General features: G+C 43.9%; 1 protein-coding gene and 1 long non-coding RNA gene across 12 annotated transcripts in view; both read left to right on the forward strand.

Annotated features, from left to right (window-relative positions):
• KCNMA1 (potassium calcium-activated channel subfamily M alpha 1) overlaps positions 1–24,955 on the forward strand; it is an 838,033-nt gene that overhangs the window by 620,233 nt on the left and 192,845 nt on the right. For all 11 annotated transcript variants that reach the window (XM_063727600.1, XM_054522412.2, XM_054522407.2 and 8 more), the window contains exons 10-14: positions 1–111; positions 3,951–4,056; positions 5,831–5,913; positions 11,014–11,083; positions 17,291–17,446. In XM_063727600.1, coding sequence (XP_063583670.1) covers positions 1–111; positions 3,951–4,056; positions 5,831–5,913; positions 11,014–11,083; positions 17,291–17,446 — 526 coding nt within the window. The remainder of the gene's footprint in view (positions 112–3,950; positions 4,057–5,830; positions 5,914–11,013; positions 11,084–17,290; positions 17,447–24,955) is intronic.
• LOC129048266 (uncharacterized) lies at positions 17,458–23,204 on the forward strand. The gene is made up of 2 exons (XR_008510472.2): positions 17,458–20,030; positions 21,097–23,204. It is a non-coding gene; the product is annotated as an uncharacterized LOC129048266 (long non-coding RNA).

The following is a 24,955-nucleotide window of genomic DNA, read 5'->3' on the forward strand; positions in this document are numbered from 1 at the left end:
GCACATTGTGGTCTGTGGACACATCACTCTGGAGAGTGTTTCCAACTTCCTGAAGGACTTTCTGCACAAGGACCGGGATGACGTCAATGTGGAGATCGTTTTTCTTCACAAGTAAGAGCCTCTTACTGCTGTTAGACCCTCTGCCCAACCACACAGCCTGCGAGGGACTCCCTGAATGTCTATGAGAGTGGAGGTCTTGGGGAACGGCACTGGGGATGGGGCCAGAGTTGGATAAGCCATGATCCCTGTTGGCCTCATTGGAGAAGATATTGCAGAACCAATGGAAAGGGAAGCAACACACTGGTTCAATGATGAGAGCAGAGTCTGCCTCTGTGGAGGCGATTCTGGGACCACATCTGAGTTTATCTCTGGAAGAAATAATAGTGGAGCTCATTGTGGGTCCAAGTCATCATCATTGTCCCCTTAGCAATCTGGCGTGTCCACAGTATCTGCTGTGGGATGATTAGCTGTATAGTGTGGATACGTTAGGAATGCAGGAGTGAGTTGGTGACCAAGTAAGACACCAACTTAAGAGGAAGCAGGACAGAAGGTAATAGTAATAACAACTGCCACTCCTAGGAACCCCCAACGTGGGACCCTAGCCCATCACTCTGCATACAGGCTCCCATTTACTCCACAGAGAGAGTAAAAATACATATGCTGGACTTAGATTCCCTGATCTGAATCCTGACTCAACCAACTATTGGCTGAGCAAGTTACTTAACCTCCCTGTGCCTCAGCTTCCTCATCCATAAATCATGGAGATAATAGTAGTTCCTACCTAGTTGGGCTGTGATGAGAATGAAATGAATTAATCCATATGAAGTGTGCAGAGCAGAGTCAGGCATGCAGTAAGTCTCAATAAGTGTTAGCTATCAGCCTGAAAAATAACATATATTTGTTTGTATAATCCACTTAGGAGGTAGGTCTTATCTTGTGTGTTTTACAGGGGAGGAAAGCAAGGTATCTCCCTTCTACCCGATGCTGAGGTTTTCAACTTTGCCTAATCCTCTTTTTAGGTAAAAGGTAGTCTGCCCCAGGAATGGAGAAAATTAGGGGGCTCCATTATGGTGACATGTGTGGTACCATGGTCATCTTCTTTTATGGAGATGGGGCTGTCATGGGGCCAGTCCTGGCACCACATTGCAAAGTCCAGGACAAAGCTAACATGTTTGTGCTGGCTTGACGTGCTGTTGACTACCCAGCACTCGGTCCTACTCTGAGGTTCCACTGAGGTCGGCTTCCCTACAAACTCCCTGTTTGGTGGATCGCCTTCTTCTGGCATTTGCTCACAGAATGCTAGATTTCTGACTTGTCACCATGTTGGGGCACTAGCATTTCTCTTTTCTGCACTGATTTCTCCAAACTTTGAAAAAGCAGGCCAGGCTATGTTAGCACAGGAGCAGGTACCCACAGGTTCCATTCAGTGCTTAGCCACTGATTACCTGCTGTGTGGCTCATCCTCCGCTGAGTGTTTTGGAAAGTTCACTAGAGGTATAGTGTGTAGGCTGTGCCCCCACATGAGTTGGGCATTTCAAGATGAACACACATACAACCATTAGAGACAACATCAACCCTGTGTTATCCAAGGGATGCTGAAGTCATTTTGATCAGGTGGCAGAAGTGACTGGGGACATCTCTTTCAAGGAGCATCAGTTTATGATATTACCCAGGCAGGCTTCCGAATAAGGTATGACTTGTCATTGGTCTGAAAGACTGGTCAGATTCACATAGGCAGCCAATTTTCTCTCATCCACTGCTTTAGTTTGAATAAACAAGCTGGTAAGGTGTGGTTGCTCATGCTTGTAATCCCAGCACTTTGGGAGGCCAAGGTGGGCAGATCACTTGAGCTCAGGAGTTCGAGAACAGCTTGGGCAACACAGTGAGACCCCATCTGTACAAAAATAGAAAGACTAGCCAGGCATAGTGGCGTGTGCCTGTAGCCCTCGCTACTCTGCAGGTTGTGGTGGGAGGATGGCTTGAGCCTGAGAGGCAGAGGTTGCAGTGAGTCAAGATTGCACCACTGCACTCCAGTCCCTGTCTCCAAAAAAAAAAAAAAAGGCTGCTAGTGCTTCCATTGCTAGGATTCACCTTTGTATCCCTAATGTCCATCAATGTCATACTTATAGTAGATGGCCCAGTTAATTAATTAACCTCTTGAAGCTCTGGGTTAATAACATACCTTCCTATAGGGTTGTTTTGAGATTTAAATGAATTAATATTCATCAAGGCCAGGCGTGGTGGCTCACGCCTGTAATCCCAGCATTTTGGGAGGGTGAGGTGGGTGGATCACTTGAGGCCAGGAGTTCAAGACCAGCCTGGCCAACGTGGCAAAACCCTGTCTCTACTGAAAATACAAAAATTAGCCGGGAATGGTGGCACATGCCTATAATCCCAGCTACTCTGAAGGCTGAGGCACAAAAATCACTTGAACCTGGGAAGTTGCAGTGAGCAGAGATCCTGCCACTACACTCCAGTCTGTGTGACAGAGATAAACTCTAAGTAAAATAAAATAAAATAAATAAATATTATTTATTTTACTTATTTATTTATAATACTATTTTACTATTATTTATTTAAAATGTTACCTGCCATATAGTAAATCTTAGAAAACATGAACTATTATTATTATTATCATTATGGACTTCACAAATGTTAGGCAAGTGTTGACTTATCACAGTACCTGGAGTATAGAAGGTTCTAACTAAATATCATCTCCCAGTGCCTAGCACGGTACCTTATCGACAGTCTTTTTCATCTCTGCAGAATTAACAAATGAATAAATAGGTCACTTGTTTAATCCTTGTCCTCCAAAGAGAAAGATGTCAGTACAAATCAGCACCAAGAAGTGTGGTGAGTCGCATACACGTGTGTGAATCAAGAACAATAATGAGAGTAAATTAAGTCTGTCTGTGGCTCCTCAGAGTGATACTTTTTGATCCAGGCCTTGGGGGATGAGAAGTCCATGAGACACAGAAGCAGAGATAAGGTTCATGATGGAGGGAACAGCAGGATGGCTTTCCCAGGGGAACCTTTGGCTAATCCTTGATTGTATGAGTCAGGGCTCTCCAGTGAAACAGAGTCAATAGGAAATATATATATCAATATATCTAATACAGATATATATAGGTATCTATGTATTGATACATCTATCTATATCTGTATCTATCTATCTATCTATCTATCTATCTATCTATCTATCTATCTATCTATCTATATATCTAGAGAGATTTATTAGGAAGAATTGGCTCATTTGATTACAGAGGCTGGGAAGTCCCACTGCCTGCCACCAGCAAGCTGGAGACCCAGGAGAGCTGGTGGTGTTTGAGTCTGAAGGCCAGAGAGTCATAGAGCCAATGTCAACCCCAGTCCAAGGACAGAAGAATGACAAGAGATGCCCAGTTCAAGCCGGCAGGCAAGAAGCAAAAGGGACAAATGCCTCTGTCCTCTGCTTTATTGTTCTCTTCAGACCCTCAAAGGACTGGATGATGCCCACTCCCACAAAGGAGGGCAATCTACTGAATTCTCTGATTCAAATGCCATTCTCATCCAGAGACTCTCCCAGACACACCCAGAAATCACGCTGGATCTGGGCACCCTCTGGCACAGTCCGCATAACATGAACCATCCCACTAGTGGCTCAGCCCAGCTTCCCTATTTATAAGATAGGAATTCCATTCATACCAAAGATAAGACATTTGCCCTGAGGTCTTGGCCTTCCTAAAGCCCATGAAGCTCTTTCTTTTACTGTGGTACTGGTTTGGTTTTCAGTTGGGCTGGGGTTTTACTTCTCTTGAGTGTGAGTCTTTTATTTATGGCAAGCAAAAGGGTGACTGTAGGTCACAGCCTCTCCCCAGGGCTCCCTGTAGAAATTAGAGAGGAAGGAGCCCATGGAGGCTGAACCCCCCGAGTCCATTAAATTAATATTGATTTCTTCTCTCCCTGTGTAGCATCTCCCCCAACCTGGAGCTTGAAGCTCTGTTCAAACGACATTTTACTCAGGTGGAATTTTATCAGGGTTCCGTCCTCAATCCACATGATCTTGCAAGAGTCAAGGTAAGGAGGAAGAGGTGACTTCTGCTTTTATTCCATCTTGGTGGGGGTCTGAGGGGAGTCCTGACTCTGTGCTGAGGGGACACACCTCCTAGGTTGGCCACGAATCATCTCCTAAACACCTAATGAGATCAATCACATACCAGCAACCTTGACGTCACCCTTCCACTGGTCCCAGGACCTCCTTCTGCTGGCATATGCAAGACTACCTATAACCATCCCACACTTGGACTGGCCATAACATGAAACTTGCTTTGCTGGATTCCTCAAAATCAGCTACTCATCAAGGAAGTAGACCAGTTGTATGGACCCAGTAGTCTTTATACAACATAATAATCAAGTAATTCCCATATTGAATACTTAAGTTGGACTCAATATAGCTCTGACATCTATTATTCACATCTGAAAGAAACATTAGGCTAAAATACAAAATAAAATTTTACTAAGCTATAAAAGATTTGTGCTTTCTTTTTTCCCCATCTAAGACTCAGGGTGTAAAACTAAACATACAGTTATCTGATATCATTGATAATGGGTGAATCTTTTTTTCCAGAACCTGGTAATCGTCTTATAAAGCACACCTGAGGCTTAGAAGGGAAAGGTACAAGGCAAAATGGCATCTGCTACTTTACCTATGTAATATAGATTTTGTAAGCATGTTCAATATTTGGCATGCCAGGGGGTGTACATTAATATAATGAATTCACTGAAGTCTAAATGCTAACTGTGGTCACCGCATAATTCTGTAAATAATATAATTGGCCAAGATGAATAATCCAAAAGGATTTGGATAAATTCTTTTTTTGCATTATTAAAGAAATCAGAGATGATTTGTAACATACCACGGAGGATATTATGGCCTCCCTCAAAATCCAGGAATGATCTATTAAGTACAACATACCAAGTAGGACAGATTGCAGACCTGAGCCAGCATAAGAATTCTTATGCTCATAGAGTCCAGTTAATCTTAATATTATCCAGACATAACCCAAGTTATTGCTTATGTAAAATCTTATGAGAACATAGGGACAATTGTTATTGTTTGTGGACCTAATTTAAATGCAAGCAATCATTAGCACATCAAACTCATGGTCCCTTCTAAGGAATAAACCCCTGTGGGCTCATGTCTGGATAAGTCAGTAGGTATATTTTGAGTTCAACTGTAACACATTATTTCATACATAGATTTGTTGTCTTTTGAATATCTGAATACTAATTGGATACTAAGCAATATGGTGATGTTATCTGATTTAGAGCTCTGATCTCTTCCCAGCCTATAGAAAATGAAGATATAAAAAGGTCAGATGAAGGACTTCAGAGTGTACATTTCTGAATCCCCAGTACTCAGTTAACTTGCTAACTGGAGAGAAGGGATTTAACCCACCCACCTCCAACTCCTGATAGGAAGAATTAGGATGATGGTGCAGATGGTTGAGAAAGGAGGTGGGGAGGAGACTGAAAGGCTTAATTAATTGTTATTTAAAGAAATCTGGAAATCCTACAAGTAAGCAATGATGCCAAATGAAAAGTATAATTACCAAGGTACATGTTGTACCCTCCAACAGCAACAAGATGAAATGTTTATACCATAACAAGAACTTGCAACCTACACTTTTGACAAAAACTATAATCTCTCAGGCTCTCAGGTTTGTTTTTTTTTTTTTTTTCTTCTTTGCAAAGCACCAGCTTCCCCAAGAGCTGTCAACAGAGAGAGACTACAGTCGAGCGTGGCTATTTATATGTTTGTGTTCTGTGATTTTTCTATTCGGTGTCTTAGATAGAGTCAGCAGATGCATGCCTGATCCTTGCCAACAAGTACTGCGCTGACCCGGATGCGGAGGATGCCTCAAACATCATGAGGTAACTCTTGGGGTGCTGGGGAAGGCCCTGGGCTTGGCAGTCTGTGGCCGTTCATGGCCCTTTTGGGTCTTCTGCAGAGGACTATCTCTATGAGGCCTTTTTGCCCCACAAGCCACTGTACAACTCACCAGCTGCATAGGCCTGGGGGAGCCAAGGCTGTCTGTGTGGGTTGGGGCAGTGGCACACAGGGTGTCACCAACAGGAAGCTCACCCTCAGCAGGTGGCAGCTCTGAGGCTTACAGCTGGCCTTGGGTTTGAGATTCCTTGAGACAGAACTAGGAAATAGATTGAGATGGGTGCTGGCCTGAATTAAAGTACCATGTTCCCTAAAGGAAATGGGCCTGAGATATCTTAACTAAAGGCAGATGCCCCCAGGGGACATTTTGCAATGTCTGGAGATGTTTTTGGTTGTCATAACTAGGGGACCGTGCTGCTGGCATCTGATAGGTAGAGCCCAGGGACACTGCGAACCACCCTGCAATGCACAGGGCAGCCCCCACAACAGAGAATTGTCTGGCCCAGAATGTTAATGATGTCGAGGCTGAGAAAACCCTTATTAGGGCTTTCCAAGTGTGTCTACGGCATATTGATTCCTATCAACCCAAAGGGCAGTTTAGTCACCAGTTAGGCTGTTTCATCCAGTTTCCCAAAATTAATGTTCTTTCTTGAAAGCCTTTTCAGTGCTTTTAATACTAATATGCATCTCTGAGATAACGTACTATAGAACACTTTCCAAACCTATTTGACCATAAGCCTCTGCTCCTCTCCCACCTTCCCCAACCCATGTTTTTTTTTTTTTTTTTCTTCTGTAGAGACAGAGTCTCGCACTATCACCCAGGCTGGAGTGCAGGGATGCAATCATAGCTCACTGTAACCTTGAACTCCTGAGCCCAAACGATCCTCTCACCTCAGCCTCCCAAGTAGCTGAGGCTATAGGAATGTGCCACCACACATGGCCAATTTTTGGATTTTTTTTTTAGTAGGGACAGTGTCTTGCTATGTTGCCCAGGCTGATCTCAACGAACTCCTAACCTCAAGTGATCCCCCTACCTGGGCATCCCAAAACTCTGGATTACAGGAGTGTGCCACTGTGGCCCTGCCCTGCCCTCCCTTTTTTTTTTTTTTTTTTTTTTTTACAGAACACCTTCTAGGGGAGGTCATACTGGGAAACACTGCCCAGTGATTTTTGTGCACATGGGTTAGGCCTGTCAACTGCTAATCTTGGCCCCAACACCAACACCTTATTCTTTTCTTAATTCAGAAAAAAGCAATTGTTCAGTTTTTGTTCCTTGCATAAACCCAATAGTCACATTGTGTGACAATGAAATGACTAAAAAGTCAAGGCATTTTGCTCCAGGTAGTTAGAGGCCCTTTGGAATTTGTCTTTTCTGTAGCATAAATTGCAGAAGAGTTAAGAGGGCTGAGAGGAAATGATAAAGGGAAGCTTCTGGAGAGATGAGCTAAGTTCAGTGGGATTTCCGTCCCACTGCATTCCCAGAAACTTTTACCTAACTGTGAACAGCCATCTTTCGGGCCAAAGGTTTCCCCTCTCCCTGTGGCTTGGTTTATTGCCTCCTGGGAACTTACCTTAAGTTGAAGGTCAAGAAGTTATCTTTACATCCTGACAATGTTTGCATTGCCTTTGTCTTTGCTTTCCATCAGTGGCCCCAAGTGACCGGAGCTTCCCCATCAGTGAGGTGGGGGAATTCCTCCAGTGCATTTCAGAGGACCCAGTCCTCCCTTAAGCATCTGGTCCTTGTGTCTGGCAGGCAACATCTGGCACCATCTTCTCTTGCTGCTCACTTTTCTTTGGCAATATGCTTAGTGAGGTCATTTTAAGGAAGTTGATGCGTGAACTCTTCTAAGCATCGGGCTTGCCAGGCTGCGGAGAGAGGGTGGAACAGATTCTGGCTTCACACCTGGGCCCATTCGTGAATCAGTTACAGCTGCACAGTGGCTACACCAGCATCAGGGTTGGGTGTGTCACTTGTTCCTTTCTTTGAAGTAGGAAGGATTTTCAACTTTTGACACCTTTTTCTGTCATTGGAAATGATTTAAAAAAAAATGTAACCCTTTAAGGAACCTGGCTTCACTGTCTTCAAAATTCCAAATGGAAAACCAAAAGAAGATGAAGCTTAATGTTTTGACTCCACAGAGATGTTTGGGGCTACCTGAGTAATAGTTTTGAAATGGGTGTTTCTCTTAATTGTAGTATTTTATTTAAACCCTAACTGTGGTAGGGTTAATATGAAGACACCTAGGTACTAGGGTGACTGGCAAGATGAGGAGGCATAGAAACTACTCGTCAAGGGCCGGGCTCAGTGGCTTACACCTGCAATCCCAACACTTTGGGAGGCCGAGGTGGGCAGATCACCTCGGATGAGGCCGAGGTATAGCAAGAGGTCAGGAGTTCAAGACCAGCCTGACCAACATGGTGAAACCCCGTATCTACTAAAAATACAAAACTTAGCTGGGTGTGGTGATGTGTGCCTGTAATCCCAGTTACTCAGGAGGTTGAGGTAGGGGAATCGCTTGAACCCGGGAGGCGGAGGTTGCAGTGAGCCAAGATCGCGCCACTGCACTACAGCCTGGGCAACAAAGCCAGCGAGGCTCCGTCTCAAAAAAAAAAAAAAAAAAAAAAACCAAGAAAAAAAAGAAATTACTGGTCAAAGGTTGTATCAGAAATGTAATTAAGTAGAGCCAGAACTGAGGCCTTGGCTGCAAAAAGAAGTGGGAAGTTCAGGGTTAAAAATGGGCTTTGTCTTTCTCTTATTTGTATAATCCTCCTTCCTCCTCAGTTTAATGAGACCAATCTGCCTCCTTTGAAATTAAAATGTCAAAGATCCATTTGAAATGAGCTAATGCAGAAAACTGGCTGAAGCTGTGAACTGCAAGGCAGGGCTGACAGAGGCTCAAAGTCCTTGAGTTATAAGCATGGGCCAACACAACACTTTTTCAAAAATAAAATGAAATCCTTCAAGTGCAAAAACCCAGGGTGAATTTGTGCTAGGAGAGGCTGTAGCATGATCCATTTCCTAAATTCGTAAGTTGCAGCTTTTCAGATAAAGCTGCTCCCTGGCTGCCTTCTCTTCATTTCTGCACTAAAAGGGGTGAAGTGGGGAGTGTTACTGGGTGGGAAGTTTGTGGGGGCGGTCATAATAAATGCACTTGCATTTCTGATTAAGCTTAGGAGGTGGGCCTTTCTGTGGAATTCCATTCTTTAGCCTTCCTTGTCACCGAAGGAAATGTACAATGTCACTTCTGACAGACTTGGTAGTGATAAAAACCATAACTTACACGTGGAGAGAACTTTTAATGATTTCAAAGCATTTTCACATCTGGTCTCCCATTTGCTGCTCATACCAAGCCTGTGAAGTAAATAAAGCAGGTACTGTTGCTCCCAGTGTCCAGATGAGGAAACAGGAACAGAGAGCCTGGGGTTTTCCTAAAGGTCGCGCAGTTCATTAGTACAATAGCTGTGACTGGAACCCAGGTGTTTCCATTCATCTGCGCTTTGCCACTCCCTTTAGCACCATGATCGATGTGAGGAGGACATGTGAGGGCTGGGGTGGGTGCAGGCCATGCTTAACATTGAGTTTGGACTGAGGGCAGGTAGGAGACAATTTTCCACCAGATCGTGACCCCTGCAACGCCTTGGCACTTATTTTTAACCAGCGTTTAAGTCATCGTTTTCTCTATTAGCTATGGAAGGCTGAGTCCTTGATCTCATCCTAAGAGCCCTGCTTAGAAATCATTTTTTGTGATAGTGGCCAAGCATGTGTCACAATTAGAACCATTTGTCATCCTGCTTGTTTGATTTGTCATTGTTGTCTCAAGTTGTTAACTTGGAGAATTGGACTCAGCAGATTGTTTCTGGGCTAGTCCCTAGGTGTGGGAGATTGCAAACCTCTGGAGGCCCCATGATTTGGGCTTGCTTTTGATGTCTACATAGGCAATAAGCTGGCAGCCCCTGTTCCAGGCCCCCTACTCCCCAGTACGCACATGCATACATCCCATCCCCAATGCATTCCAGGAGGCCCTCAAATTTTTCATGTCCAGGACACAGACTGTGGCTGTTTTGTGATTTTGTTTTCACACTAGCAAGAGGTATGGTGGTGGGAACACTTTAACCTGGCCCAGTGTCTGCAACCCCTCAGGATAGCCCTGGCTGCTGGTCCTGATGCAGGATAGGGGAGCCCCAAACTGGGGCTTAGCCCATGAAGGTTTTTAGCTTCCCCCAGAAAAGAATTCAAAGGCAAGCTGGTGGTAGGGCAGAAGGAAACAGCTTTATTGAAGCAGTAGTATTACAGCTCCGTGACTGCTCCTGCAGAGTGGGGCTACACCATAGAGTAGCAGCTCTGGGCAGTTCTGCTGTTGTATTTATACCTACTTTTAATTGCATGCAGATTAAGGGGCAGCTTATGCAAAAATTTCTGGGGAAGGGGTAGTAACTTCTAGGTCACTGGGTCATTGCCATAGAAAGGCAAGTCCCATGAGCCCAGTGCGGATAGAAGCAAGTTCTTTGAGCTTTCTTTCTCACTGTCCACGCTGACACTTAGGCAATCATATTAAAGGGTTTCCTCTTTCCTGGCCTTCTTTGTTTCTCGTGGTGGCTTCCCCAAATTGTATGTAGTGAGAGATGGAACTGGGTCTGGAATTCATCCATGCATTACAACTTGCTTTCAGGAAAGGACCTGGTATGTGCCTGTAAAGTTATGTCACTATGAACATATTCCAAGAGATAGTTGATTTCACAATTGGACAACAGGCTTGAAATAGGAAGCATTTCAATCCCCTGTGATCTAGTAATAGTAATGTTCTAGGGCCTAGAGGATATAGGGAACCTCCTGGGTGTTGCCATGGCAATGGTGAACTGACAGGGCACACTGCTGGGCGTGTCCAGTGAAAAGTTGCTTCTGCCTCATCCCTGTTTCAGCTAGTCTTCAATTTTGTCTGGTATCTGAGCCCTGCCTCTGGAATCAAGTCCTGCCTCCTACCTCAGTCACATGGGTACCCCATTTGGAGACAGTAAAATTGATCTTTTGGTCAGACACCATGCATAAGGCAGACCTGTCTCAGCATTGGTTCTTTCTTTTTCAGAGTAATCTCCATAAAGAACTACCATCCGAAGATAAGAATCATCACTCAAATGCTGCAGTATCACAACAAGGTAGGAGTGCGAGAGCCCGCTCCAGGTCTGAAGACCCATCCACAGGTCCAGCCTCTTCTTCCTCATTATACAGCCTCACACACACACACACTCACGTGCCCACATGTGCGCAACTCAAAGACCTGGGTAAAGAGGTGTGATTGTTAAAAATCTTCCTGGGACATTTCTTTCTTTCTTTCTTTTTTTTTTTGAGATGGAGTCTCGCTCTTGTTGCCCAGGCTGGAGTGCAATAGCATGATCTTGGCTCCCCACAACCTCCACCTCCCAGGTTCAAGCAATTCTCCTGCCTCTGCCTCCTGAGTAGCTGGGATTACAGGCATGCGCCACCATGCCAGGCTAATTTTGTACTTTCAGTAGAGATGGGGTTTCTGCATGTTGGTCAGGATGGTCTCGAACTCCCGACCTCAGGTGATCTGCCCGCCTCGGCCTCCCAAAGTGCTGGGATTACAGGCATGAGCCACTGCGCCTCTGGCCCATTTCTTTAGTCCAAACAACGTGTTTGCATTTGGTCATTGGAAGGATGCTCCTTCATGTACTGATTCATTCATTTGGGAAGTGTCTATTGGAACCCGAGGATCAGAACTATTGATTTACTCTTGGATCCCATCCATACTTAAGTTACAACAACTTTTATTTGTATGTGCTGTGGTCATTTATTTATTCAGTAAATATTTATTGAATACCTACTGTGTGATTAGCACTCTCCCTGACACCGGCAGGAATATCAGTGAAGGAGAAGCCCTATTTTGTGTCCTCTGGGATTTAGCAGTTAACGTGTAGAATGCTCCAGGCAAGTGAGTGATAGGATTTCTCTATCTGAGACCAGGTGAACTAGTGAGTGCATAATGCGCTCTGTAAGAGTGTAATGTGGAACACATTCCCAGAGTCGAGATGAGAATTTGCAGAGTTGAATCAGGAAAATAGTAAGCTATCCAGAGATTAAAGAGAAAGGAATTTTCCTTGTGTTATAGCTTACAGTGGGGGATTGATTAGAAAGAAGACAAAAGTCAGAGTCTATGCTGTTTCTCTGTGATTACTTCTCAGTAAACCAGAGTCCAGTGTCTCATTCAAAGGCAGTGCTCCTTCTCTCAGCCAGTCAGTAAACTTCCAAAAAAACAGCTTTAGGGGAAGGAAGGTGGCACCTTTCTCCATTTGATGCGGTACCACTTATGCCCTTAATGAAACCTAGAAACCGGAGGCTGCCCAGTACCTGGAGCCAGGTGTCCTGTCTGTACAGAATAACTCCCTGCTGGGTTATGTGTGACAGCGTACCCCCTCTTATGGGCCATATTCCCTACGAAATAGGCAGTCAGGTGATGCAGAGAAAACCCCATTCTGCCAAATGCACCAGCGCCATGCCGTTATTTCTTAATTGCTGGCAAGTGCTGGCCCATTTTGCTGTGTGGAGGCCCATCAGAGGCTGTCACTGAGTGGAGCCTGCTGTCAGTGACTGGCCCACCATCCAGAACGGCTGACTGCTGCCGCCACTGCCCAGCCCTCGGCAGGTGGCTCCCTTGCAGAACGTGTTGTTCTCCAGCCAACAGATTTGGTGGTGGGCACCCAAGGTCACATTCGCCTGTTTGTCTCTGGAAAACCCAAGGACACTGAAGAGATAAAGTGAGGATATTGGTAATGCACAGGCGTCAAGCTGGAGAAGTTTTTGATGGCAGCCCTTGTAGGTGGAGGTGAATTTTATTAGCAAGGCTGTGACTGGTGACAGCTCCTGCAGCAACGAGCTCTCCTTCTTTCATTTGTGATCTGAAATTTCATTTAGTGTGGGAGTGCTTTAAGCTGTTGTTTAGATTTTTGGCTGAATTTAGATTGAATAGGAAAATTAATGTTGTATGTTTAGAAGGGGTTGTCAGTTCCTTTTTTTCTCTTTCCAATGAGTGCTGATGCAGCATCTTCAAGAAATTAAGGAGGATTTTAGCTGTGGTTCTTGTCCAACTCAAAGCAGCTCAACCGGCCTGGGATCCAGACAGTCCCTGGTCAGTAATCACATGATCATAGCAACCTGAATGTCTTTGGCAAACCTCTGTGTTGTAATTATTCAGAAACAATGAGGAAGATATCAACCAATTCATGATTATTTACTTAAAACACTTTTTGTTTAGAACCATCCCAAACTATTCGAGTTTTGGGGTTGGGCAGAATTGCTTACAGATCCTTGGATGATTAGTAAGGACAAAAGGAATATAGAGTGACTTTGACACAGGGCATTTTGTTGTTGTTGTTCTTTCATATCTCTCTTCTAGAGAAAGAAGAAAACGTCCACTCATCATTGTTTGTCTTTCGTTCCTTGTAGAATTGCAAATGGACATTCTTCACCCTGCTTCACAGTTTTGCTCTGTTTCCTGAGATGCTTCCTACTCTTTCAATACATTTTCTTCCTCTTCCCTTTCAACATTTTTTTTCTGCCTTTCTTGGCATTTTTTGCTGCGCTCATCCTAGATGCTTAGAGATCTCCATGCATTACAACTTGCTTTCAGGAAAGGACCTGGTATGTGCCTGTAAAGTTATGTCACTATGAACATATTCCAAGAGATAGCTGATTTCATAATTGGACAACGGGCTTGAAATATGAAGCATTTCAATCCCCTATGATCTAGTAATAGTAATATTCTAGGGCCTAGAGGGATGTAGGGAAGCTGCCTACTTTCTCTCCATGTAAAACTGGCCCTGAGTTTGTCATCATCATAATTGTAGACATTTGTGTCATATTTTATGGTTTTAAAAGAGCTTTGACGTCCATTACCTTCTTTAGTACTCATTGGACCATCTGTGCATTTTAGCATCCCAGGGTAACTTCACAGCAGGGCATCTAAGCTCTGTATAGACAGCGCAACTCTGCTGGGCACAAATCATGGCCACCACTCTGCAGCCAGCGAGCGGGGAGACAGAAAAGCTTACTGCCACTGACTCTTTAAATGGAGCCACAGCCCATTGAACCAAACTGTTGTTCCTGAGAGTAGGCATTATAGAAGGGCTGCTGCTCTCCAAAGTGTATCTTTTAATATCACTAGAATTCTTGGAGAGAAACGCTTTCATGCTGGCCATGTTTTTCATGCTGGCCCTGCATCTTCTGATTTGAGTGTAAATGTCTCAAAGCTCTTCAAGGAAAGATTGGTTTATAACTTCTTGGAAAAGTATCACTCCTGATGGTTTACCTGTCAGTGAATTTTTAATTTTTCCCAAAGACTCTAGTGAAAGAGGCCTTTATCTCTGGAAGCCAAGTCACATGAGCCCAGTGTAGATAGAGGCAAGTTCTTTGAGCTTTCTTTTTCACTGTCCACCCTGACACTTGGGCAATTGTATTAAATCGTTTTCTGTTTCATGGCCTTCTTTGTTCCTCATGGTGGCTTCCCCAAATTGTATGTAGTGAGAGATGGAACTAGGGCTGAAATCCATCTCTCCTAGTTTTCCAGGACAGCCTATTTCCAGTTCCTTCTCCATGAGATGAGGGAGGGGTGGTGAAGTAGCAGAAATGAAGGTCAGCCAGGTCTGCCAGATCTGCTCTTTATATTCTCCAAGTTAGGGAGAGAGAATTTGCCTCCAGACTTCTGAGCACTAACACTGGCATGTTTCATCAGACTCAATTTACTTCAAATGGAAAAGGATGAAGTTTCCAGAAACAGAGGATTTGTGTTCCTGGGTCAGTCTCTTCTCTTTGTTTCATGCACAGAGATTTCCCTCCAAGCATTCAGCAGGTCACCCTCACTCCTTCCCTGCGTTGGAGAAAATATAATGTCCAAAAAAAGAGGGCACAGAAACCTGAGATAAGGAACAAACTCAACTTTTCTATGTAATCACATGGCCAAGTGTCAAGGTGGACAGTGAGAAAGAAAGCTCAAAATATGCCTACAGAACTCAAACCAGACAGGGCCACGGGGGACCCAAGGATGAAATGCCTGAGCCTCATACCTTAGATAGCACATGCGGATAGGAAAGACTTTCTCTGAAAGGTTTTGCTTGTTTGTTTGAAGGTGCCATGAAGGTTTGGAGCTGTCTCTTTAGGGCTTGGACCAAAAAAATCTCCTTTCACACACAATGCTTGACTTGTTCGTTACTTAAACTGAATTTCTCTTCATTCTTCTCAGGTTCTCAGATGATATTACTGCAAATGAGTATTTCTCCAGTTATACCAATGTGTTCTCTACGATGCCCAGGCAGTAAAAGGGAAAGTGGCCATCTGAAGCCAGTGGAGAGTAGGGAGAGGAAGGGATAAAGGGTAGGGCTAGTTGTTGGAATTGAGTCTGCAGTGTGGGGAAGGTCCTTTGATAGCTTGACAGCAATTACCACTTGCTGTGGCCCCTCCATGAGACTATTTTAACCATGCTCTCATCAGGGAGGGCACAATCATCTCTCCCTGGAGTACCCACTTTTGGCTTAGGATGCACAAGATTGTCACAGAAGCGGATTTTGCAAGAAGGAATTTCACAAGAGTAGTATTTTTGAAAGCACAGTGTGGAACCCTTGGACTTGCTGTTTGTTTTCACAATGGAGTCTTCCATCCTTCTAGTTCAACTATTGTATATTGTTCTGAAAGTGAAGGGAATGCTCCCTTGGTGCTCCTTGTGTTTGCTGAGATGTGCAGAGAAATAATAACTTCAAAGCCATAGAATCTTGGCACTAGCAGAGACTTAGAAGGGCTCTCTGATTCAACCTCCTAGTACAGAGCAAAAGTTCTTTCCATAGTAACTTGGAGAGGTACTTACTGAGTCTTAGGGACAAAGACTTTTCATTTTTTAAGGTAACCTTCTCTGTTTGGTAGACAAATTACATCCTTAGGAAGTTCATTTATAAAACAAGACAAAAATCTGCTTTCTCGGAATATATACCAGTCAGTCTTAATTCTGGCTTCTAGAACAAAGCAGGACAAACCTAATCTTGGACACAGCAGCAACTGAAGTATTCAGATGTAACCATCCTGTCTCTGTGAGGATGAGAGCCTTCTTCAGGCCAAATATTACTGGCTGTCTTAACTGTTCCTCAAAAGATCTTTTCCAGACGCTACCTCCTCTTGTCTTTGTCACTTTTCTCTGGAAGTTATTCAGTTGATCATTTTCCTTCTTTAAATCTGACTGAAAACTGGATCAAGTGCTCTGGAACTAGTCTGACCAATTCACAACAGAATGAAATGTTCATTTCCCTTGATCTGGGGAGCACTTCTAACAAGTAAACACTGGCTTTCTCTGTAATGTCACATGGCTGGCCTAAAATTTGAGGTTTTAGTTACCCACACACTTAAATTTAGCTTTGTGTGTTTTGTTTTCTTTTATTTCTCTCCTGCCTGCTGCCAAGCTAGGTCTTCTCATTTTGAATTTATATAGTTGATTTTTTTTTAACCTAAATGCTGTACTTGACATGAAAGCCTTGTAAATCTTTTTAGTTTGGTCTTTTGCCGATTTTTCCAACTCTGGAGAACCTTTTGAACTTTGATTCTTTCATCCAATGTATTTTCTGTGACTCTCTGCTTCATGCCACTTAAAAATAATTGGATGAGCATGCCTCTGGGTTCTTGTCTCAGGGCCTGACATAGGGTTGAATAGGACCAGTCCATTTGCAAGAGATTGGAAACGTCGACACTGTGATTTACCTGATGTTTTAGGCCAGTGGTTCTCAAAGTGTGGCCCCTAGATCAACAGCATCAGCATCACCTCCAATTTGTGAGAAATGCCAAATTCTCTAGCCTTACCCCAGATCTACTGAATCAGAAATGCTGGTGGGGGACCAGCAATCTGTGTTTTCACAAACTGTACAGGTGATTCTGATGCCCGCTTCTGATGCCTGGGAGTCACTGATCTGGAGTATTAGAAAGGCAGATAAAAAAGAAACTGAAAATATACAGGCATTTGGCACTCTTACGGTCTATTTGAGGACTCAACCTAACGATTTAGCTAGACATCCTAGTAACCCGGGCTGTTGTGTCTGTCACAAGAGGAAATTCCCTCTGGGCTCTATTTGGCTAAATGACAAACCCAGGGGAGGACTTGGGCTTGGTAGGTGCAGAAGCAACAGTCCAGAGAGACTGAAGTGTGATGAGCAGAAGAGTTGCATAAAACAACAAACATCAGACCGCAGCAAGGGAAAAGAAGGGCAAGACTGGATGGCCCTGAGTGGTTGGGCAATGCTGCATTTCCCAGAAGAAATGTTAAACAATTGAACATTTAACAGAGCAAGGTCTCATACCTGCTTTTCTTTCCCCAGGCCCATCTGCTAAACATCCCGAGCTGGAATTGGAAAGAAGGTGATGACGCAATCTGCCTCGCAGAGTTGAAGTTGGGCTTCATAGCCCAGAGCTGCCTGGCTCAAGGCCTCTCCACCATGCTTGCCAACCTCTTCTCCATGAGGTCATTCATAAAGGTAACGTCTCGTCTTATTAGAGCACATTAGCTCAGGATTCCATTTGTCGTGGGGTTGAGTAGAGAGCACAGCTTAAACTGAAAACAGATCGACGGGCTCTAACCACTTGGGTTAAGGAGAAATTCCTTGTTATGGATTTGGGCATGAAGCCAACTTCTTTCAAAATTATGTTTTTATTTTTATTTGGCACATCCACGGCCATTAAATGATTGTTCAAAGCACAATCCCCTCTTTTTTTAGATAAACCACATGTTTATCTATCAACAAAGCCTCCGCTGTTAAAACAAAAATATGATTTATATACATTCCATATGGCAACAGAGCGCCTAAAGAAAAGAATTATCATTTTGCTCTTTTATATCAAGTGGCTGGTGGACCTCTCACTGTGTGGATAAATGCAGACCATGTGTTTGTGCTGAAGCCCAAACCCCAACAACATAATTCATTTATTTATTTCTGCACAATCAAGGAGGCCAGCAGGACTGACATGCCGCGGTTGTTTGAATGGAGAGCTAAACAATGTACTGAGTCCTCGGCAGCAGTGCCATTTGCAGTGAGAGACAGGCGGTCTGGATGTGTTCATGTCCTTGTCAGAGCTGGCTGGGCAGCCATTCCAGAGTCCCCAAGGTGGCCATACCTGCTGCACCAGAGCAGGCAAGGAGAGAAAAAAAAAACAACTCTGTGTTTCCAGGGCCTTGCATTGAGTGCCCAGCCCCTAGCAATGGGGCTTCTGGAGCCTGGGATAACAGTCACTCCAGTCCTCATCCTTAGACTGTTCTTAGATTAGGCAGTCAAGGTGACAAATCCATGTGTAAAACGGGTCTAGCTTGAACCTTTCTGTTATGGCATGGGAGAAAGCTCTGGATCTGGGCTTACATCCTGCCTCTTATTATGTAAGGAGCAGAATTAATAGCTGGCAAGGTGGGAAATTACATCCTTAGAAAGTTCATGAGTCAGCACGAGGTCCATAAAGGAGGCCGGAAGCTCTGCAATCAAAGGTGTGAGACCTCCTGCCTTTTGCTGTCATGTTGCTGCCTAATCGACTGCCAAGTTCCTTGATGGTTTTGAGGAAATGGCCTAGGTTGCAATAAGAGGGATGGGTGGGAAGCATGAGGATACAGATGGGTTGGTGCTCACCATGGGCACCTATGAGTGATATTATTTAGAGCAGGAGTTTTTCTAGGTCCTTATCCTTCGTACCTGCCAAATCAGCATTATGTAGCCAACTGATAGTTAACATTGCTCTACATAAAGGAACAAATTGCTTTGGAGCTCCTTCAGTCACTTTAGCAACACTGATAGCAAGGGATACCTTGATTTAAAAAATCCTCCTATGCTCATTATGCAGCCAAAGGTCTCAGCTCAGCAGAACTCTGAGCTCAGATCCAGCTTACAAATAAAGACGTTGCATTCCTTTAAGTGTCTTCTTTAATCCAGGCTGCTCTCATCCTGCATGGGTGGAACTGAATGGAGGTGGCAGGGAGGTCTGTGTAGCTGTGTTTAGAGATGAGACCTTGAAGCCAGATGTAGCCACGTGTCTCCCAGGGATCTTATGTTCAACGTGAGAAACCCAGACTCAGGATAAAGGACTGTCACCAAGAGAACTTCTCTGGCTCTTTCAATCAAGCTCTGGTGGTTTTCTGCCAGGGTATGGCCCATGGGACCAAGCACATGGTGTGTGGAGCTGCGCTCTGCTTCCTCGTGTTGATGTAACATGGGCTTTGGCAGGGCCCCACCACAGATGGGGCCCCTTGACATGCGTATGTTTTGATTTTGTGGTGCCTGCATGGTAACTAGAGCTGTCTGTCAAGGAAGTTAATAAAATGGATGTGATGCTGATTCTTCAGTGCTATTAGCAGCAGGGAAAACCTCTGTCCAACCTTCCTCCAGACCCTGATGGGCCTCACCTCTAAAGCCAAGGATGTCCGCTCCAGCTCAGCTAATCCCATTGCCAAGTTCCTATTTAGGAAGAGCTTGTGGGAAAGGCTGGGCCTGGCCCTGGTGTAACTGAAAACACATTTTCCTCTGGGGGTTATGTTACTACATTATTTCTGTATAGGGCCAATTCCCGCCTGTTTGGAAGTAGCTCTCCGAATATGACCTTTTGACACTGTGATGGTCTTTGTGTTGGAATTGGCTAAGGTACATGACCTGGAAATCACAAGGCTTCCCCTCGTATATTTTTCTCAGTTAAAATAGAGATGCCTTATTCACATGCTCCCCATTCTACATTGCTATCTTTGTGTACTTACCTCCAAATTCCAGATCTTTGTCTCCTTTAGGTCATGGGGAACACCATAATGGCACCCTCCTTGGCATGTTTTACGTATTATCTCCCATTCCAGGGATCACAAAGCCCTCACTTACTTTTGTTGGGGGTGGGGGGCAGGTGGAAGAGTAAACCTACAAATGGATTATTGTTTACAGAAATTGCTTCCTTCTCCAATGACCTCCGTATCCTATGACGGAGAATTCATCAATATTTCCATGGGGACAAGCAGGCCTATTAGGATGGACAAAGAAGGGGCGAGGCTTTGGCAGCACTTGATCCTTTGGGAACACTTAGCATTTCTGGAAGCCAAAGGTAAAGTGTTAGCTCACTCTCTCCCTTCCCCTAGGCCGGTCATGTCTGTTTTTTTGGTGCAGCAGAACCCCTGCTAAAATAAGAGAAACAAGACTGTAACAGCAAAGATGTAGCATAGGCAGAAGCACAGTGACTATCCACTGGGCTTTTTAATTTAATTTTAATTTTTTGTAGAGACCAGTCTCCCTATGTTGTCTAGGTTGGTCTCAAACTACTGGGTTCAAGCAATCCTCCTGCCTCAGCCTCCCAAAGTGCTGGGATTATATAGGTGTGAGCCACTTCCTCTGGGCTTTTTATCATGCATGAGACCAAAATGTGAAGACTGAAAGTGGGGGGTGATACGTTTAATAAAAGAAAGAGGGATTACTGGCCAGGTGTGTTGGCCCACGCCTGTAATATAAGCACTTTGGGAGGCCAAGGCAGGTGGATCACCTGAGGTCAGGAGTTCAAGACCAGCCTGGCCAACATGGTGAAATCCCTTTTCTACTAAAAATATAAAAATTAGCTGGGCATGGTGGCGCATGCCTGTAGTCCCAGCTACTCAGGAAGCTGAAGCCGGGGAATTGCTTGAACCCAGGAGGCGGAGGTTGCAGTGAGCCAACATCATGCCATTGCACTCCAGCCTGGACAACAGACAAAGAAGACTCCATCTCCAAAAAAAAAAGAAAGAAAAAGAAAGAGGGACTACTGGCATACAGGAATTACAAAAGAGGCCCAGCCTGGAGGTACCAAGAAACATGGAGCAATGCTTCTTTATCTCTCCATCAATGCCACTCTCAAATATACCAACCCTAGGACCCCAAGTCTTTGTCCCTGTAAACCTTACTCCTGTGTGGATATACCTCTGAATTGATCTAGACTTTTTAGGGATCTTTTTTATATTTTATATACCCCCATATCTTTGGGGGTAATGAATTTCTTAACTTTGCTAACCACCGTTAAATATTTTTTTTTCTGGCTATTTGTCCTTAATTTACTTCATTTAAACTTCAAGGCATGCCCTCTACAGCTTCTGTAGTGCTAGGATTTAACAAATCTATGCTAATTTTATATCTAATACCTTTAGGAAGGAGACTCAAGCTGGCAATCCAGGGATCTTCCAGCTCAGCAGCTGCTGTTAAGGACAGGTTAAGCATTTTGTGCAATAGGATCTTGTTTGAACCCTTGAGTTCCTTTAAGGAGTTCGCATGAACATCCTGGTGCCTGTGACTTATCTGCATTGACATCATCAGCCAGCCCTGGAACATGCTGTTCATTTGCCACTGTCTGATCTCCTACTCCTGGTCTGTCAGGTTCCAGTGAGACTCTCCCTGCTGTCTTCTGTAAAGACCCAGGCAATGAACTTACTTAGCCTGTCTGCTATTGCCTCAGCCCTGAATAAGTGGCCACACTTACTCTCTACTTGGCTTCCTCACTTGAATGTAATTTAAGATCCATTGAATTGTTTTTGTTTTTGTTTTTGTTTTTGAGTCTTACTATGCATACTTAGCTTCTCTTAAGTGTATGAGATTTCAAGTTGGGGCTTGGCCTGCCATCTTCATGAATTGTGCTGTTATTCTTACTAGGATTAGCTGTCTTTGCACATGACAAATTGTGTGTGTGTGTGTGTGTGTGTGTGTTTAGAGGGTGATTAACTCTTAAAATTGTTTTTCAATGTACATTGGGACTTCCAATTTAGCACATTTAAATAGTTCTCAGAATTGCCAACTATTTGAAGTCTGTTAATCTATCATTTTATACACATACACACACACACACACACGCAACCTGGAACACAGTATGCTCTCCATGATTATTTCTTTGTTGAATAAATCAGTCTTGAGAATGAAGAAAATATGTTATGTATTTCTTGTGTTGTTCTTTTTTCCTTATGCCGCAAGATTTGGAATTTGCAGGTGAAATGTTACTTAATATCGATAACAACACATGCTTCTCTGTCACGTTTTCTGTTTCTGAATGAGAATGCACTAGAGAAATCAGAAGCATGCTATTCAGATTGTATCTTGGCTGAAGTGGATGTGGCTGGACACACAAAGTTTTTGTCCTAGCACTAACCATAGCCAAGGGAATCATTTAAATATTTTTAGTCTGGGTTATATTTATGTGTATATGTGTGCTTGTACATACATATGTATAGAATTAGTCTGGTTTAGGAGCTAAAAATGTAATTCAAGGGCTTTTAATAATAGCTAAGAAATACTGATTCCCTTGTGCTAAATCCCGTATTAAGTGCTTTAGCTGCACTATCACATTTAATTCTCACAATGACCGTATCCAAACTTGTCACTATTATTATCCTCCTTTTACAGTGGCAGGCACTATGGGTTAAGAGAATTTCAAAAACCTGCATGAGGACGTGTGATTTGGAATTGACAAACTCAGGTGTTCAAACCCAAGCAAACTGGTTCCAGGTTTGCCCTTGAGTATACTGAAAGGAAATGTGAGAAACGATAAGAGAAAATTTTAGCTAGTGCCATCATCTTAGCACAAATCATAGCTTTCTATAGTTCATTCTATGTGAACTATTGATGCAATAGAGATGCCCTGGGCACCTACCATGTTCCAGACAGTGTGCTAATCCCATCAGCATCCTTAGGGCTAGGAAGCTTGGGTAAGCTTCAGAAAGCTTCTGTTCTGACTTGGATGTGTGGGCACATGTTTGCATAGCTCCATTCTGTGCATCTTCTTTACCTTTCTCTCTACCCAGCTCTGCAAAGGCAGAGGCCACTGCATCATAACAGTTACCCTAGGCTGGGCTGAGTCAGGGTAAGGAATGAACTAGGCTCCCAAGAAGGGACTGACGTTACACACTGCTGTATTGAGGAGGTGAAACTAATTGGAGTCTAAACCAAGTGGAGCTGAAGGACTGGGGATGACTTAGGTAGGTGCTTCTGGGACAAAGTAAGTATATTAGGGTTCTCTACAGAAACAGAGCAACAGTGTCTCTGTGTGTGTGTGTGTGTGTGCACACACATGCGTGTGTGTGTGAGAGAGAGAGAGAGAGAGAGATGTTGATTATAAAGAATTGGCCCACATGGTTATGGTGGCTGGGAAATCCCAAGCTCTATAAAATGGAGACCCAGGAAAGAAGATGGTATAGTCTCTGTCTGAGTCTGAAAATCTGAGAACCAGCAAAATCAATGGTATAAGTCTAGATCTGAAGGCAGGAGGAGACTGATGTCCCAGCTTAAGACTGACCATCAGGCAGAGGGAGGAAATTCTCCCTTACTCCTCCTTTTTATTCTATTCAGGCCTTCAGTGGTTTAGATGAAGCCCACCCACATGGGTTGGGTTGAGGGTTGGTGGGAGAGCAATCTGCTTTACTCACTCCACAAATTCAAATGTTAATCTCATGCAGAAACACCCTCCACCCTCAAAGACACACCCAGAATAATGTTTAGCCAAATATCTGGGTACACTGTGGCCCAGTCAAGTTAACATTAATCATCACAGCAAGCAATTCTTATTGTCTGGTGGGTGTAAGCTCTGCTAACCAGGTTGAAGGAGGCATACCAGAAGCAGAACGCAACCGTGCGTGGCAGGGTTGGAGTTGACAAGACCTCTGAAATGGGGCCAGGGCTGCAACTGATAAGGCTGTGATTGAGGTGGCTCTCTACTTAGGAAAGAACAACTAGTGGTACCAGAGTAGAGAGTTTGTCTGGCAAAGTAAACCCACATGGTGGAAATTAGATAGGGAGATGCAAGATGTTGCTTACTCTATTACCCATGGACAATGTCACCCTAACCACAGATGGCATTATGACAGCAGACTTCTGCACATATTCCTCACCACTGGAGAGCAGCTCCCAATACAACTATACTCACTTCCTTGATAATCTCAATTATTCTCATTGCTTTTAGATACATAGATGACTTCCATATTTATATTTCCATAAAGAACCTCTCCCCTGAACCCGGCGTCACCAATTCAACTGCTGCTCAACATCTACATTTGAATACCCCATCTCCTCTCAGACTTACCATTCCACAATCGAATTCCTTTTCTTTGTCCACAAACCTGTTCTTTGCTCATTTTACTATTGGCAATGCCATCCTTCCCATGGCTGAAACTAAAAACTCTGGAGTCACCCTTGACTCATTTTTAAAAATTTACTTATTTGCCCTCAAACACCACATTCAATACAGCAGGAAATCCTCTTGGTTCAAGTTTCAAAATATTCCCAGAATCGGAGCACTTCTCACCGCCTGCACTCCTACTACTAGCTCCAAACCACCATCATGTCTCTCCTAGAATATTACACCAGCCTCCTACCTGGTCTGTCTGCTCTGCCCTTACCACCTCTCCTCCAATCTATCTTCAACAAAGCATCCAGAACAACCTTCTCAAGCATGAATCAGATCCTGTCACTCTTCTGCATAAGTCTCTCCCTGGGGTCCCATCTCATCTGAATAAAGTCTTTACAATGGCCTGCAGGTCCTAAGCAGTCAGGTCCCTGGAACCTCATTGGCTTAAGTCCTGAGTGTTCTCCTGCTTCTTATGTTAGCCACACTCCCTCGGGCTGGTCTAGGGATTTTTACTTCTTGTTCCCTCTGGCTGGATATTCCTTCCCTGAGCAGCTGCTTGGCTCCCCTGTGTCCAACTCTTCTTGTCTTTGCTTAATATTAATTTCTCAGTTGAGTGTTTCCTCTAAGGCATTAGAACTGCATTTTTAAAAGGGATTAAAAATGAATTTTTAATTGAAATATAATAAAAGTGTGCATGTAATAAATGTACAACCTGTTAAATACTTATACCCTCAGTACTCATGTAACCAGGACCTAGATTAACAAACAGTACATTACAAATATCCCAGAACGCCCTGTTTTTTTTTTAAATAAGTCAGGTGATACTACATGATCAGGTCTGTTTCTGGATTCTCTTGGGAGAATTGACATCTCCACAATACTGAGTTCTCCAATCTATG

Source organism: Pongo abelii, chromosome 8 (assembly GCF_028885655.2).
Source record: "Pongo abelii isolate AG06213 chromosome 8, NHGRI_mPonAbe1-v2.0_pri, whole genome shotgun sequence".
Classification (NCBI taxonomy): Eukaryota; Metazoa; Chordata; class Mammalia; order Primates; family Hominidae; genus Pongo; species Pongo abelii.